This window comes from Bactrocera tryoni, chromosome 3 (assembly GCF_016617805.1).
Source record: "Bactrocera tryoni isolate S06 chromosome 3, CSIRO_BtryS06_freeze2, whole genome shotgun sequence".
In the NCBI taxonomy this organism is placed as follows: Eukaryota; Metazoa; Arthropoda; class Insecta; order Diptera; family Tephritidae; genus Bactrocera; species Bactrocera tryoni.
The window spans coordinates 643,056-660,201 of record NC_052501.1 but is presented as its reverse complement, the minus strand read 5'-3'; the positions used below and the strand labels follow the sequence as shown (position 1 = coordinate 660,201).

The 17,146-nt window shown below is 34.7% G+C and overlaps 2 protein-coding genes across 2 annotated transcripts; one reads left to right on the top strand and one right to left on the bottom strand.

Annotated features, from left to right (window-relative positions):
* The first annotated feature begins 4,104 nt into the window (after positions 1 to 4,104).
* On the top strand, positions 4,105 to 11,262 carry LOC120770592 (solute carrier family 2, facilitated glucose transporter member 1-like). Its single transcript, XM_040098188.1, has 5 exons — positions 4,105 to 4,620; positions 9,171 to 9,281; positions 9,380 to 9,540; positions 9,645 to 10,455; positions 10,552 to 11,262. The coding sequence occupies exons 1-5, from the start codon at positions 4,588 to 4,590 to the stop codon at positions 10,906 to 10,908; spliced, it is 1,473 nt and encodes a 490-aa protein (XP_039954122.1). The 5' UTR covers positions 4,105 to 4,587; the 3' UTR covers positions 10,909 to 11,262.
* A 3,149-nt stretch (positions 11,263 to 14,411) lies between these two features.
* LOC120773007 (solute carrier family 2, facilitated glucose transporter member 1-like) lies at positions 14,412 to 16,276 on the bottom strand. Its single transcript, XM_040101929.1, has 6 exons — positions 16,265 to 16,276; positions 16,068 to 16,178; positions 15,851 to 16,011; positions 14,959 to 15,766; positions 14,793 to 14,895; positions 14,412 to 14,740 (listed from the first exon to the last, which is right to left on the bottom strand). The coding sequence occupies exons 1-6, from the start codon at positions 16,274 to 16,276 to the stop codon at positions 14,487 to 14,489; spliced, it is 1,449 nt and encodes a 482-aa protein (XP_039957863.1). The 3' UTR covers positions 14,412 to 14,486.
* Positions 16,277 to 17,146: the final 870 nt, after the last annotated feature.

Below are 17,146 nucleotides of genomic sequence, written 5' to 3'. Positions count from 1 at the left end.
ACATACATACATATATGCATGGATTCATATGCAGATAGATATCAATCGGTTCTGCTAATTCGTATATTTGTTAAAGGCACTGGTAATCTAGACGTTTGAGCTGGTTTTCATGGGCGGGCAAGCATAAGCAAGTGTAATTGGTACCGTTGAAAGTTTAATATTTGCATATGTATTTGCATACACAAATGTACATGTATTAAATACATTTTTTGCCGCTATGAAAATACTTATAATATTTTCCCGGCATTCTTTTAGGCGTAAAAAAAATATATATACAAGCGAACAGTAATTCGTTTCGATGATCGTAGACTAGTCACAGAGAACGTTTATAATAAAATGTATAGTATATGTATATAATATACATATGTATAAAAAATAGGCTTTATTATACCCTGAACAGGGTATATTAAGTTTGCCAGAAGTTTGTAACACCCAGAAGGAATCGTCGGAGACCCAATAAAGTATATGCATATATAAATGATCAGTATGTCGAGCTAGTCGACGAACTAGTCTCTCAGTTTATAAGATATCTTTTTGAAATTTTGCAAACGTCATTTTCTCTTCAAGAAGCTGCTCATTTGTCGGAACGGCCGATATCGGGCCACTATAACATATAGCTGCCATACAAACTGAACGATCGGAATCAAATGCTTGTATGGACAACTTTCACATTTCACAAGATATATTCACGAAATTTGGGATATGTTATTTTCTAAGGCAACAATGTAATCTCCGAAGAAATTGTTCAGATCGGTTAACTATAGCATATAGCTGCCATACAAACTGAACGATCGGAATCAAGTTCTTGTATGGACAACTTTCACATTTGACAAGATATATTCACGAAATTTGATATATGTTATTTTCTAAGACAACAATGTAATATCCGAAGAAATTGTTCAGATCGGTTAACTATAGCATATAGCTGCCATACAAACTGAACGATCGGAATCAAGTTCTTGTATGGACAACTTTCACATTTGACAAGATATATTCACGAAATTTGGGATATGTTATTTTCTAAGGCAACAATGTAATCTCCGAAGAAATTGTTCAGATCGGTTGACTATAGCATATAGCTTCCATACAAACTGAAGACATAGTTACTAACAGAAATGCACCTGTGAAGGGTATTTAGCTTCGGTGCAACCGAAGTTAACGTTTTTTCTTGTTTTTACATTAACTACATTCTCTGATCTAACGAATGTTCGCAGTCGAACCTGCACCTTCTCTATGTCTTTGCATTCTCTGCCTCACATACCATAACCAATCATATGGAGTAAAGTCAGCCGGATGTTCGGAAATCCTGGTAATAGTTATATAGGGTCTAGATCAAGTTTTCGCCCAATTTTATCTATTTTAGGCACAAGGATATACTGTTCTGTAGTTTTCGTTGTGATAACTCAAATATTGGCTGATATATAGTATGTACATACATATATGCATATATATATATATATATGTAATATGTATGTATATTTCGATTTTCAGCGAAGTACTGGCTCGATTCTACCCGTTTTTGATACACAGAAATACTACTCCCAGGAAAGATTTCAACAATAGATACTGGGGTTCAAATATTCGGTACCTATGGACTTGAACTTGATTGGTTGAATTTGAACAATTTTCGGTCATACGATGACATATAGTACACTAAAGGAATTATTCGTTCAAAGTTTTAAACCGTTATATTATATATTATATATATTATTGCTGCTTGTATTGGAAAGTGGAAGAATCAAGTGGGATTTAAAATTCTGTCATATGGAAAGTAGGCGTGGTCGTGATTCGATTTCGCCCGTTTTCGCTCCGGAACATAGGAATATGAGACGAATGCCACGTACCAAATTTTGAAATCGTTTAGTCGGATTCCGAAATAATGAATTACACAAAAAAGTGGGTGGTGCCACGCCCATTGTCCAATTTTCACACCATAAAGCCCTCTCTTACCACCTTGGAGGTAAAATTTAGAGTCTCTGTTAGTTATAGATTTATTGCGCTTCTTGTTGTTTTTAACAGTACCGTTAGATTAGATTAGATACAAGCATGCAGTACCGTTATATGGGGAGTCCATTTTCAATCTGTCGCTAGGAGTTCTTATTGTATTAGCGCTGAGCAAAATTTGGTCGTTATAGCTTTAGTGGTTTGGGACATATATACATTAAACTTATTAGAGCGCGGGACCACGCCCACTTTTCCAAAGTTTTTTACCCATAGATGCCTTTTGCTACTGCGATCCCCTGTGCCAAATTAGCAGTGGTCCGATTATTAATTTTGACTTAAGAAAAAACTTAAGTATTAATTATTACCACAAAGAAGTAAGACTTTAAGTACTTATGAGTAAGTATAAATAATGTGAAAAACTGTTCAAGCGTTATTGAACGAAAAGAGTTGCGCATAATTTTTGGGGCTGCGATGATGGTTGCTAAAGGGGTTACATGGGTTTCACAGTTTCGAAAAATTGGTTTTTTTTATCTAATTAAATTCTATAACATCTCTGGAATATTGTCCTACATTTTCAAGTTGATCCTACTAATAGTTTCGGAGGTACAGCCTTCAGAACTTGTGCGCTCGAGGCTAGCTAAGCTAAGTGCGCCGCCTTTAAATGCGTTTTTCTCAAAACTATGTTTTCAAAGTCGGTTGTCAAGATTTACTATTCAACTATTTAAAAAAAAAATGTCGAGAAATTTTCATCGAAAATTGCATTTTTTTATAAAAACGTCTGCCAAAAATCCATTTTTTTTTTCCTTCGTCCAATACCTAGTTTATTGTCTTTACCAAAACACGTATTTTTATTTTTATTTCAGATGATCCTGAAAGAAGTTCTGCTGGCAACGCGGATGCATCTTTTTTCCGAGGGACTGCCTGAAATGGCGTCGTAATGACTGCCATTCTGATATTTTTTTTTGAAAATTTTACAAAATGTTTATTAAATATAAGTCTTTTAAATAAAAAAAAAAATTGCATTAAAATATTTCATTTTTCATATGTAAAAATAAATTGCCCGAGGAAACCCATGTAACCCCTAAAGGAAGCGGTATAACCTCAAGTTATAGACTTTGTATAAGAATTGTTATACAGGTTACGGTATGCTAGCCATATTACCGCGTCGACGAAAACTATCTTGCTAAGCAAATTTGACTTGGCGGATGTAGAAATACATAACAGAAGCAGAGGGAGGCCAAAACTTAGATGGATTGATAGTGTGGTCCAGAATGCCGAAGCGAAGAACTCAAGTAGGAATAGAAATAATTGGGGCACCGAGTTGTGAAGCTGATGACATTGCAATGTTAATTATGTTGTTCGGCAATATATACAAGTAGAATTTAACAATTAACCCACACAACTTACAATTGGCACAGAGATTCACAAACGTGCTAGACATGTAAGCTTGTTTAAGTTCTCTTTGTCACGATCCTCTAATATGATTAATGTACTTACATACGAGTATTTTTTTATTACCATTACAGCTATTTCAATCGAACTCGATGATGAAACATTGCCAACCCATAACATATTTTAGCCAAGCTTACTTCAGAGCCATATCACATAGATCCCTTTAACAATAAACAAAAATATAAATAAAAGTTATGAAGTCGTTACACCGAAGTTTTATTTACATACATACATATATATGTATGCTCGTATAACACTGAGATAATCGGCCGACAGAACTTGGATTAAACTGTTACAAAAATAGACCTATGGTAAAGAGATAGTTTAGCTGAAAATCAACACATGTGTGCATCTCCGGAGTGCCGATAAAACTCAACTACTAGCATATACAACTTGGTAGATCCATTCACAACAATAAATACATTCGTATAAACGAGAATGTTTTCCAAATTTCAATTATTAGCATGCTCTGCTTGATATGTATACATACATATACACGTGAACATACGCTATATACGGATATACGCATGCACACATTTACATATCAATAAGTGAATATACGAACCTTGCACCGTATAATATTCGTAAATGTTAACTAACAATAGTAATAAGTAAACAATCGTGAGATATTAGTTATTACGTGCGGATCGGCCGAAGCTGGTACTGGGTACTCGGTACTCGTATATAAGCGCACCGGTCGTATTTAACGCTGAACAGAAGTTACTGGCGCGCGAATCAGAAAGAACTCACAGGTTGACAAAATTGAATCAGTGTATTAAAAAGCAAAAACAACAACAAAAACAAAAGCGCGGAAATAAATAAAAATAAAAAAACAACCTGTGTACGGTGCACCGATTGTCAACATAAAAAGGTGATTGGAACGTGCGTCGATCGCATTCATATCTCGGAAGTGCAGTGAACAATACCTAAATCTAGCAATAGAAAAACTGATATGCATCTATACATGTCGCAAGTGAACATAATATAAAAAGTCATAAATACACAAATAAAAGATATTTAGATACCAAAGCGGTACATTATTAAACATAATAATAGTGAATAAAAATACTGCCAACTGCAAAAGTGATTAAATCTGAAGTACTACTAGTTGATAAGAGTTTATGAAACAGTGAAGTTGTCCAAAGGGTCTAAAGGAAACACCCAATCAGCACAGAGCAATAGCCAGCATAAATGGATAGCAAATTGGAGAAAAATGAGGACGATGTAAGTGCCAGGGTCTGTTTGCGGCAAAACAAATCAACCAATCAGAGATTTAATTCTAAGGGCAACAAAAAAATTATTTTGTACTTTTAGGTCTACGAAATAAATCAGAAGTCGATTTGTGATAATCAAATTTACAATACTCGCAAAGCAATATCAAAATAAGTCAAAATGCAAAATTACGAAGAATATGTCAGAATAAGTTTCCAATCCTCCTTTTGCGTCATCCGCTTAAAAACAACACAATTCCATTTCAATAATATCGTATAATATCGTATAATATTGTGGAACGTTTTATTTCGATAATAAGATCCACAAACAATCCTTGTTTTTAATTTGTCCATAAATATAATGTGCACTTCCATAGTAAAAGCTAAGCTTAAAGTTTGAAAAATATTCGCAAAAATTCAAAAGCATATATTTTGTGCTTTCACTCTTTATAGAACTTTAACTGAGTTTTATGCACATTACACAACAAATATATGGTCCTACAGTTTCACATCGCCAGACAAAAGGAGGAGGAGTTGGGAGGCGTGCTGTTCGAAAATATTAGGCCGTAGAGATGGGGATGCGCCCAAACCACATTGATAGGGCGATATCTAAATATGAAAATTCATTTCATACAGTCGGTTACGAATTAAGTACTATCATATTTTTAATTAACGGAAACTATAAAAGCCTTGATTATTAGGGAAGAATGCCCACAATATTGGGCTGTTGAAATTGATAATAAAGAACAAAAAGGCACGTTCAAAGCACTTAATAACGCGCAATAAAAATTACGAAGCAAAAAAAATGCAATTATCAGTAATTTATTGAATTTTTTAAAATAAATGTACATATACATATAGCGCTACTTTGTATGTACATACATATGTATATTGTGTTTTATTAAATTTTTTGCATGCTCAGGTGGCGAATAGCATCAAAGGCAGAATGTCGGTGGATAAAAATCGCTTCGGCCGTTCCGAAATGGTTAATACCTTTGAAGCCCTCTGCTAAACACCTGGAAAAGCGTCATTTGTACATTATTATGTAACATATACCTCTACATACTAGTAACTCGTATAAAAAAGTATAATATTATCTGTTGCTCATACGCAATGTCGGTCTGAAATGTATATAAAATTACTGATGGCAATATATACTTAAAACTATTTGATCATACTCCATTACCATTACTCTAAAGAGCTCTCAAGTGTTTTGCAAACACTTAAATCTCTAATTCAATCAATATTATTAATAAATAAAACAAGAAAATACTCAATTAATCACTAAATGTTTTCAAGTTTTTCCTGACTACACAATCGTGCTACTACTCGTGCTATCTACTACGTAATTATTTTAGTACACAAGTGTACATAATTGTATTGCTACTTTTAACAAATTTCTTAATAAACATACTTAACTTGGATCATGCCAATTTGCTTTAATAAAGTACTCCCACACTTGCACTTGAGCTTGAACGTACACAAATGAAGCTGAATTGCAAGTATGTATAACAATAAACAAAATTTGTATGTTCCATACATACATATGTATGTCTTCCTGTTGTAGTATTATAGTTAGGAAAGATCGGCGTGAAACTAAATAATGAATGTAAATCAAAGCTACACAATCCACAAGTACAAGGTTGATGGGCCACACTGTGCTCAAATGAAAGTTGTCAGTGTTGAAAGGATTTAGTCTACACAAAATTACTGAACTACAGCCAACTTGCGGATTTTTATTAATATTTCGTTACTTTCTTGCTATGATTAAATATTTGTTAAATCTGCACTTGCACAGTCATAAAGTTTATGTAAAATAATCAAGCTTAGGAATTAATATAATTAAGCATTTGAGAAAATGTTAAAATAGAAATCGTCCTACAGTAAAGGAAGGAATAAATAGGGACATACCGTAAATATCTTTATTCGTAGTAGCTATTAAAAGTATATTATTATGAGCTAATTAGATATGCTGCGCTAAATCATAGCTCTAACCAATCCTGCTACATATTACTTCTACTAAAGTGTACTAGTAGGGGAACCATGCATCGAATATACATGTGAAAGCAATAGTAAAATTGCACAACTGAATTAAAAATAAGAGACTTTGAATAGCTTATTAAAGTAGTAGAACCGCTTGCCATTAAAACCCTGCGCCATCGACAAAAGTGATATTCGATGCAATCTGTATAATCAATACGGCAATTATGAGTACTTAAACAAGTTTGTAAATCAATGAACTATTAAAATAAACACATTTAAATGGCAAATGAAAAAGTTACTTAAGTAAATCCCCTATATTCTACAATTAAACTTAGGTAAGAGTAAACAGTTATTTTTATTCAAAGTGCACATGACAGACAGACAGTCTCAGCTCTAAGCCTTGGCGGTAATAATTGAAAATTCTATTGTCACCTAATGCATGGTCGCAGACACAACGCAGAAAAATAAATCTACGTTTCAGAGCTGGAATGCCTCATTCGGACAAAACTATAGTTTAGAACAGCAGTACGTTTCTTAGAGCAGAATTTTTTTCCAAATACCTGTCACCTGTGATTTTTGCGCTTCCGGGTGCTTTTAAAAGCTATAGCAATTAGTTTCGAGTTTAAAATGCTCACAACGCATTAAGTGCATTCTTAAATTTAATGCTTTCACGCAGTTTTGCTCTGCCATATGTATATTTTTTTTCAATATTTGCAATCTCGCCAGATCAGCAGTTTAGAAATTTGGCTCGTGCCTGAGCTTAACTCTGCTATTGAATCCAAAGGCATGTGTTTATTTACATACCTAGTATACACGTCTGTGAATATATTTCAATGTGTTGTTGTGCAGCAGATATTAATCGCCTTCGGTCTGCTTTTAATGTGGGGAGGCGAGTGCATAGTCATGCGACCTCACGTTTTTACGAACGTTGATTTCGTACAATTGACGGAGGTGAATACTCGTATACTTGAAGAGCAATTGGCGAGGTCGCAAGGTGGAAAATGGAGAACAATTACAACCAGCACTCGCCAAATACAATTGTTGTTAATTTTACAAGAACAGTTTAAATGTTGTAAATATTTATGACCGCTAATCAATCAACTTCGCTGAGAAATTATTAACCGCGATCAAGTGAATACCCTATCAATCGTACTTGGCGAATAAATACCTTCATATTATATTTACTTAAATTATTCGTATGTACTACATACTTAAACCATGCATAATTGTACATAATTTGTATGTTGAATGTACGCAAATAAAGAAAGGGATTTGAGTCGAGTGTAATATTTCTCAGTCGGTTGCAATATGTTCAATGGTTATCACCTTTATCGTAAATAAATTAGTAGAATTACAATTACGATTTTTAATTGCATTTATGATCTCTTTTTTTGTTCTAAATATCGTATATTGTATTATCATAATGTATTTAAATGCATGCGAAAATATATGTATATATTTTAAACATTCGTTCCAACAGAAGCGCATATAAAATACTCTACGAATTGTGAGAATGTGAGGAATATGACAGATATCGGGTCGTCTGCAAAAATTTGTTATATGACCTTGAAAACCAGTTATTGGGAACGACAGTGCGGTGTTTAAAGAAACGCACTCGTTGTCTGAGATGTGGACATTGGAAAGAAAACAGATAGTGAATGGAAATACCTACACTTTATGTGGGATTATTGTCAAATAAGTTCTTATATCCATTTATGTCATGAGATAACACAACCTTACATACTATACATACATATATCAAGGAGTTCCGTGTGAGAGTCTTAAGTTGGGAGTAGGTTAGGTTTAGCGTCTTGAAGTCCCGCACTCTGGCTTTTGATGCTTTCCATAATTAAAAAAAAATACACGTGTAGCATAAATTCCGATAGGGGTACATATGTAGGGAAGGAAGCAGCGTCATTAAAAGATAATACACCAAGTTTGGTTCGCATTGTTCAACCAGCTTACGAGGGAGGCAATTTCAACGATGCACCATTATCCAATTCTTGGACTGGTCTGGAAAACTGTTATAACTTTTGCCTTAAATTGCGTATTTTATTTAGCTTAGTTTGAAGTCACTATCGATTTATGGCGTTGTCTTGATGGAACACATTTCCTTTCCTATGGTACAAAGCTGGCTGGTTCTAGACGTTCGCTTCTTGCAGACGATAAACGGAAAAATAGTGGATTTCGTTTTAATAGATCTAATACTTAAATGTATACTCAAGTTATCGTTTCTAAAGCCAATTCCGAATGGCTGATAAATTTCATGACAATCATTTCCATACTAGAAATACATTTGTAGGGTTGAAAAGTGGGAAGTAATGGTTATATCACTAAATTTAGTCATTAAAATTTTAAGCTTTAAATGAGTGTAATAATCGACAGATATTGTTAGCGTAGAAAAAAAAACTTAGTTGAACAGCTTTATTAAAGGCATTGGGCCGTGTCGAATCAGTAAAATATTTTATCCATAAAAGAGGAGAATGTTTGTACATCATCATCAGTCCTAACGATTTTTTGTTGTAACTTAAAATATTACGTTAACGGTTATATCCATATGTACGTACATTTATTTTTCAGACGCAACGTAAAGGTTGGACACCACTGTTGGCACTGGTTTGCTTTGCAACCACCTTTGGTACCGCAATTCCCGTTGGCTACTGTCTTGGAGTTATGAATACACCCGCAGAGGTACACACCTACATACACACACACATATGCGCACAGAAATATAGTTAAATAAATACAATTTCAATTCAGTATTTTTCCCCCGTTTACTTAATTTGCAGTACATTAAATCCTGGTGCTTCGATGCATTTGCGATACGTTACAACGAGCAATTGAGTTCATCACAAGTCGATCTGCTTTGGTCGGCGATTGTATCTATATTTCTCATTGGCGGCATTTTCGGGTCATTCATAGCTGGAGGTTTTTGTAATAGATTTGGAAGGTAAGCTGGTTTGTTCAGTCATAATTTTTACATATTACAATCAATCTACATGAATTCAAAATCTTTGTTTTCGTATGACTAATTGATTAATATTGTTGTTGCAGAAAGGGATCGCTGCTGGTCAGTGCATTCCTGTTGACACTCTCCGGCATTCTTTTACACTTTTGCCGAATGACAAATTCGGTGGAGATGCTCTTGATTGGGCGTTTTACCATTGGTGTTGCTGCCGCAATCACCTACACCGTTCATCCGATTTACCTTCTGGAGATTTCACCAACTCACCTACGCGGTAGTGCAGCTGTCTTCACATCGATCGGCGTGACTGGCGGCATTTTCGTCGGACAAATTTTTAGTCTTCAACAAGTTTTCGGCACCGAAGACTTGTGGGAGTTCGCTCTCAGCTTCTATACAGTGTTTGTAGTGGTCAGTTTTCTTCCGGTCTACTGGTATCCGGAATCGCCACGTTGGCTTTATTTGATGCGTCAAGATGAGCCAGCAGCACGTAAAGAACTGCAACGTTTGCGCGGAAAGAATTCCGATGAGTGTGTGAATACCGAAATAGCGGATATGAAAGAATTAGTCGCATATGCGAGCAACGAGAAAATAGGGTTTTTGGCTGTTGTGAAAAATCCCGAATACTTGTTGCCACTAGTAATCTGCTGCTCATTTCCACTATGCCAACAATTGAGCGGCATTAATGCGATCTTCTTCTACTCCGTGAGAATCTTCATGAAGGGAGGCTTTTCGCTAGAGATTGCAACGTGGATGAATTTTGGAGCAGGTTTTTTGAATTTAGTATTCGCTAGTGTAAGCCCAATAATGGTACAAAAGTTTGGACGTCGTCCACTAATGATGTTTTCCGCTGGCGGCTGTGGAATATCGCTCTTCGGCATGGCCTTTGCCTTGAATTACATTGTGAGTATTAAAAAGCAAGCCTCGCTTTATTAAATATGGACATACACAGATATATTTTCAACTCATTAATTTGTTATTCAATCTCACATCTCATAGGACCGCGTAAGTTGGTTGCCTATTCTTTGCATTGCCTTCATTGCATCGTTCATATTCTCCTTCAACGTGGGCCTGGCGCCCGTGCCATATTTTGTGGGCGCAGAACTCTTTGAAGTCGAGTCGCGCTCGGTGGCCATGTCGATGGGCAACTTTTTTTCATGGAGTGGTAACTTCATGATTGGAATGTTCTTTCCCATGTTAGAGGCTATTTGGGGTTCTTATGCCTTCCTACCTTGTGCTGCGATGTGTCTGTATTGTTTTCTGCTGACGTGGCGTTACCTACCCGAAACTCGCGGAAAAGATGTTGCGGACGTTAAACCATTAATGGCTAAGGGATTTCGTTCTAAGGTGCATTGAGCGATATCTGATTTAAGAGAAGTAAGAGTATTTAGTATTTTCCTATGTAAAAAGGTATACAAGTGTGTTCCAGCGCTTTAGTATTGGTATCCAAAGTACCTGTGTTGTAGAGTTTAATTTTAAAATATAGTTTTCTGTGTATATATTCCTATATCCACATATCTTTAGTTATTTATTTATTCCTTTCAATTACTCCAAGCTTTAATGTCGCATCTGTCTTAATCATTTACCGTCTACGTCTAGGTCTATATACATATATAGATATGTAAGCAGTTATTGTCAAAACATTGTTACGTTTAAAAATAAAAATCTTAAAAAAGTGCGCAATGATTATTGTGTGTAGAAAATTTGGAACTGCTCTTGAACTTTTGCAATTTAAGTAATATTTCGGAGATGGTGTCATATTCAACGAATTACTCGTACATTTGTTGACAAGACAGTAAAATTTAGCTTGACTTTTACAATCAAATTATGACTGATGACAGACATGACTCGAAGCATTTTGAACAAAATATTGAAGCCAAAGAACCTTTCAATTGATGATATTTCTAGAGAAAGATATCAGTATGAACCCTCTTTAATGACACAAACCGAGTTCGGTGAACTCAAGATTTTATATCTAAATTTGGCAATTAAACAAAATGAGATATAAAATTAGGAATTAATGAGGCTTAAAATACCCCTTTAACACTCGAGTATACACATTAATATTGGTTGTGCGAACAAATGATGTTAAACCTTAAAACACGTTGTACCTATTGTATTACATACAAATGTATATTGCGGAGTTTCCAGTGCACAAATTAATGACATTAGGCTAAAATTAATCACGAATTATATTGGAGTTCATATGACAGCCGGACAACGCATCTGCACTCTTTACGCTAAAATTATTAATATGGAGCCAGACCGGCACATTTCGTATTCTGGCATACTGGTGTAGATATATGATATGACTGTACATGCTTATACATACATATACTGCCAGGACTTGGTGTTGGTCATAGAAGCAGTGAAACACCCAGAACAAGGTTGGTTGATTTGATTCAATTTATTGAAATCTTTTTCATATGACAAATATTGTTTTTGTATAATCCAAATATATACGTACATATGACTAGGCCTGCATTAAATTACTTTAGCCTTGATGCGGTGCTGTGGAAATATAGAAGAGGTTAATCATTTTATGAAGTAATAAATGATTTGCTTTTTATGATTTAGCATTTGTGCACATGCGCAAATACATATGTATGGGTATACATATATATTTACGATCCAGGTTGTATATATTAACACTAGTTCCTTATATGATAACGATACTCCTTATCCATACATAGATACTGAAATATTTTATATATACATATACCTACTTGTATGTATGTAAACATTGGATGACAGTCGGCTGCAGTTTGCTGACGTTATTATTTAGTGCGACAAACGATGTGTAATCTGCCAAAAACTCATCAACTCAGAACACATACTTATGTACTAAGTTATTACGTAGACTTAGTGAGAATTTATGTGCCTGGGTATACATACATACATGTGACGCTAAGTGCGACTTAAACTGAAATGAAATGAAAGCTGACGAAATGAAATGAGCAATTAAACGTTTAATGACTAATGATCCACAAATATATGTACATACATATGTATATATGTATATACATATCGTCACCTAAAATGCAAAATAACGTAACAACATTTTCGAAAATTTACAGTGACGTGAATGAAACACGAAATAAAATGGAACAAGAGTGAAAAAATTTTAATATTGGTTAAAACTGGTACATATCTGAGCGCAGAACCTGAAAATGTTGGACATACTTATGTATGTAATATTAGGTATGTAATTTGAAGTAGTGAATCGTAATCAATAAGATACTCAATTTCGAACGTTATTTTGCATTTTAGGTGGCGATATATAGCATGTACTTATATTTAGAAATAGATCAATTAGGAAGGAGAAAAAACTTTCCGGATTCACACAATGCGAGATAAGTGCAAAGCAACATCTGTAGAACACAATTCACATTACTGACATTTCACTATGGGAATACATAATCGTTAATTGCAGATTTGTTTTAATACTGTACTACTATAAATTAAAAGTTTTAGGTTTTTTAAGATCATTCTAACAGTTTATTTAGGAAATCATAACAATTTTTCGAAAGTCATGGAGAAAAGTGATCACCCCAAGTGTCAATCATCCGGACAAGTTTTGTTATGTTAGTGGAAAATATACATATTATTAAATCTCAAGGAAGAGTTGCTATTTAGAAGGTAAAACGAGAATTTCGAGGAAGATGCAATGCTAAATTGTTGGCAGATTAACACTAGTTTATAATCTTCTGACAAGGGAAAAAGTTACTTTTTCATCATTTTCTTTCGGAATAAGTGGCGTAGTTTTTATATTGACCACTTAAACCTCAGCTATGTTAATTTGTTGTCATATGTAAAATAATTATATAACACTTTTTTTTGTAAAATTAATAGTTTAGATTACAAATATGTTATACAACTTTGATACTGTCTTTATTTATTTATAGAACATCAATTTACAAAACAAAATGAATGCTTTAGGGGAGCCTTAAGAAATCTCAGTTGGCAATTTAGCACACATTTTCGCAGTGTACCACAAACTGGGGCATACTTCGTTATTTTTAAACAAAGATTTTTTCTTTATAATTAATTCACTTAAGTTAACACAATTTATATGCGCCATGCATGTACATGTGTATTTTTATAGGCTGCTGAGGATGCTTTTATACGAATATACTAAAAGAAAACACCTGTTGTAATGACCGCTTAAGCACGTCAGTGCTTAAATATTCACTTAATATTTTGGTAATATTGCAAAAAATGGCATGGTAATATTTTGAAAATAATTATATCTTCGCAACAAATGTATACGCCTGTAACTGTATAATAATGGTGATGATGCGAAGTTTGTGCAAATTTAAAAAGAGGACATTAAGTATTTTATCCATTTAATCAGACAACCAGTTGAATGTATGACATCTCCACTATGTATATGGTATGAAGTCAACTATATGCTGGTGGTTTTCAGAAAGACGCATGTGGTCCATTTTGGAACTGATGCATATGAGCACACTGGGCCTATTTTAATAAAGCCTCTTTGAAAGTGTGTTAGAGTACAATAATATTCTCGTCATTTCGATATATTAAATATATTTATGTATATATGTACATAAACAATCTTACTATACTTGCATATGCATCTAAGTCGATTATTTTGACACAAACAACCGTGTACCTTGTTGAGAGTGAAAAACATTGCGATCAAAGCCATTGAAGATGAGTTGGAATCGAACTCAAACTAAAACAGCAAATCAGATGGTAAAAATTAACATTTTTGAGAATTGAATTTAACATTATGCAATAAGTATTTTTATTTTAAAAAATAATTTTTTATAGAAAACAACAGTAATATGTTTATATAAATTTTAAGAAAAAAAAGACTTTTCTTCGATTAACGAAATAGTAAGAATCTTTCCAGACAATAAACTTGATTTCAGTAATACAATATTTTTTCAATCAATTTCTGTAACCTCACTTTAAGTTACTTTCGATTTAAGGCCATTCGCCATCAAAGGCTTCACATCCGACGGCTCGAAACCACGTGTCTCCGGTACATAGCGCCACGTGAGCAAGAAGCAATATATACAAACACCACCACAGGGTAGGAAACAGAATGGACCAATTAGGCTCTCTACAGGAGGGAAACACATACCGATCAGGAAATTACCGGTCCAACATGAAAAGTTCCCGGTAGCCATGGCCACAGTACGAGGTGGTAATTCAAAGAGTTCTTAAAAATTCTAAATGTTTAGTTGTCTAAAGTTACTCTTTGGTAAATTTACCTGTTCCTATAAAGAATGGTATTGGCCCTAGGCCCACATTGAAAAATATTATGAAGGAAGCCATGAAAATAACGCAAAGTATTGGGAACCAGCTGACGTAATCCTAGAATGCAATTTAGTATCCAAATCAAATGAATATACTAATGTTAATATATACGATATTTACAATATATTTCAAAGCGAACCCCAAGCCGATTAATGATAGAGCACAAGCACCCGCTGAGAGGAGCATGCAGGGACGTCTATTGAATTTCTCCATTAAAACCAAACTAATGAGCGCAAACACAAAATTCAGCACACCAGAACCGAAATTTAACCAGGTGGCATTTTCATCGGAAAAGCCGCATTTGGTAAATATTCTTACTGAATAAAAGAAAATACCATTAATTCCGCTCAAGCCTTGACAAGCGGTAAATGAGATAACAATTAGCAGAGGCAGGCAAAATTCTGAGTTCTTCAGCACCGCCCAAAATCCAAGTATTTCACTAGAGGCAGCGGCTGAAGCTTTCAATTCTGCAATTTCGGCATTTATAGTTTCTTCAGCATTTTTTCCACGTAAACTTTTCAAGGACTTCCTGGCCAATTCTTCGTCTTGTCGCACCTTAATTAACCAACTAGGGGATTCCGGAAACGAAAGCGCCGGCAAGAAGCCAATCAGAACAAAAATCAAGTAGGAACTTAAGGCCAATTCCCAGCACTTCTCATTGCCAAAGACTTGTTGTAAACTAAATATTTGCCCAAAAACAATGCCACCCGTTATGCCAAGCAGTGTGAAGACGCCAGCACTGCCACGCAGATGTATGGGCGCGCACTCCAGCAAATACATCGGCTGTGAGGTGTAGATTAGCGCAGCTGAGATACCGATCAAAAAACGACCGAATAACATCATCTCGACGAGGTGAGCCATGCGGCTGAAATGTAAGAAAAGTCCAGCTAAGGATAACAAAACTCCGCTGAATGCAAGACATCCCTTTCTGTAAAAAGAAGTGGCGTGAAGCTAGTTAATCAACATACATATATATTTATGTACAGTATGTACGGTGCTCCCGACTTTTTACCTTCCAAATTTGTTGCTTATAGATCCAGAAATAAAGGAACCCAAAATACCGCCAACCTGGAAAATTGACACTATGCTAGCCCATAGTATGTCCGCCTTCGTTGCATTGAGTTCAATGCTGTATGTTCTAGACACACTAGCGATAGTCCATTTTTTGATCACCTTGAAATCGGCAATGCATGCGATTAGCAGTTTATGGGAATATTACCCAAGCTCACCTCAGCAGGCGTATTCATAACCCCCAGCGCATAACCTAGGGGTATAACAGCACCGATGGTGGTCCCGACGCAAATCAGCAGCAGCATTGGCGTCCACCCAACTCGTTTCGGCTGTTATATTTTAATTATAATAATTTATTCATTATATTAAAATACAATGGCCGGACAGTGGCGAAATTTGAACATCTTATGCTTACATCGTCTGGCATCTCGTGAGACTTAAAATTTCCCTCTTTTGTATTATATATGTACGTGTGTATCTTCAAAAGAATTGTATTTTATTTGAATTGTATTTTTCATTGAAATTATTTCCGTCAAAATTACAAGTCTTCAAAACAACTACAGGCTATTCATTACAAAACATAAATACTCATTTAACAAGTATGGAGAGCTAAGTTCGGTTGTAACCGACCATTGTACACGGTCAAATTGACGAAACGGGAAAATTTCAGAACAACGTCTACAGAATTCGGAGCTAAAATTTACTATTATGGTATATTTACTAACACTTCACAAATTTATTCTATATATTTTTTTCATAAAAAATATTATTACTCACACATTAAGAAAACGTTAAGTACTCGTAATGTTAATAAGTGTTATTTTGCATTGTATAGAGCAGATTGGAGGAAAGTCTGGACTGATTGCATTTACAGTTGACGTTACTCAATTATACTCGAGAACATGTTTCCATTCAATTTTATGAAGCTAACCCTCACACTGAAGACATATTGGCATACAGTCTGCTAGAATAACAAAAATTATGACATGTAGTGCAGCGGAGCAGGGGTAGTCGATGGACTGATTTCACACATTTTCTACATCAAACTATAATTTAATATATAATATAATTGTACGTTCACTTGATATTGTTAAGACATCTTTCAATTGGTATAAAGACAATCAGAAATATTTTTATTGAGTATATGGGGGATAGGGCAAGTTTTGATCCGATTTCACCCACTTTTGACAAAAGTTCACGCCAATTGTCCCAGTCTTATTCAACAATAATTATATTCATTCATTAGTTTTCATTATATTGCTTATATACCCCTTACCTCAGAATATTGATGATAATT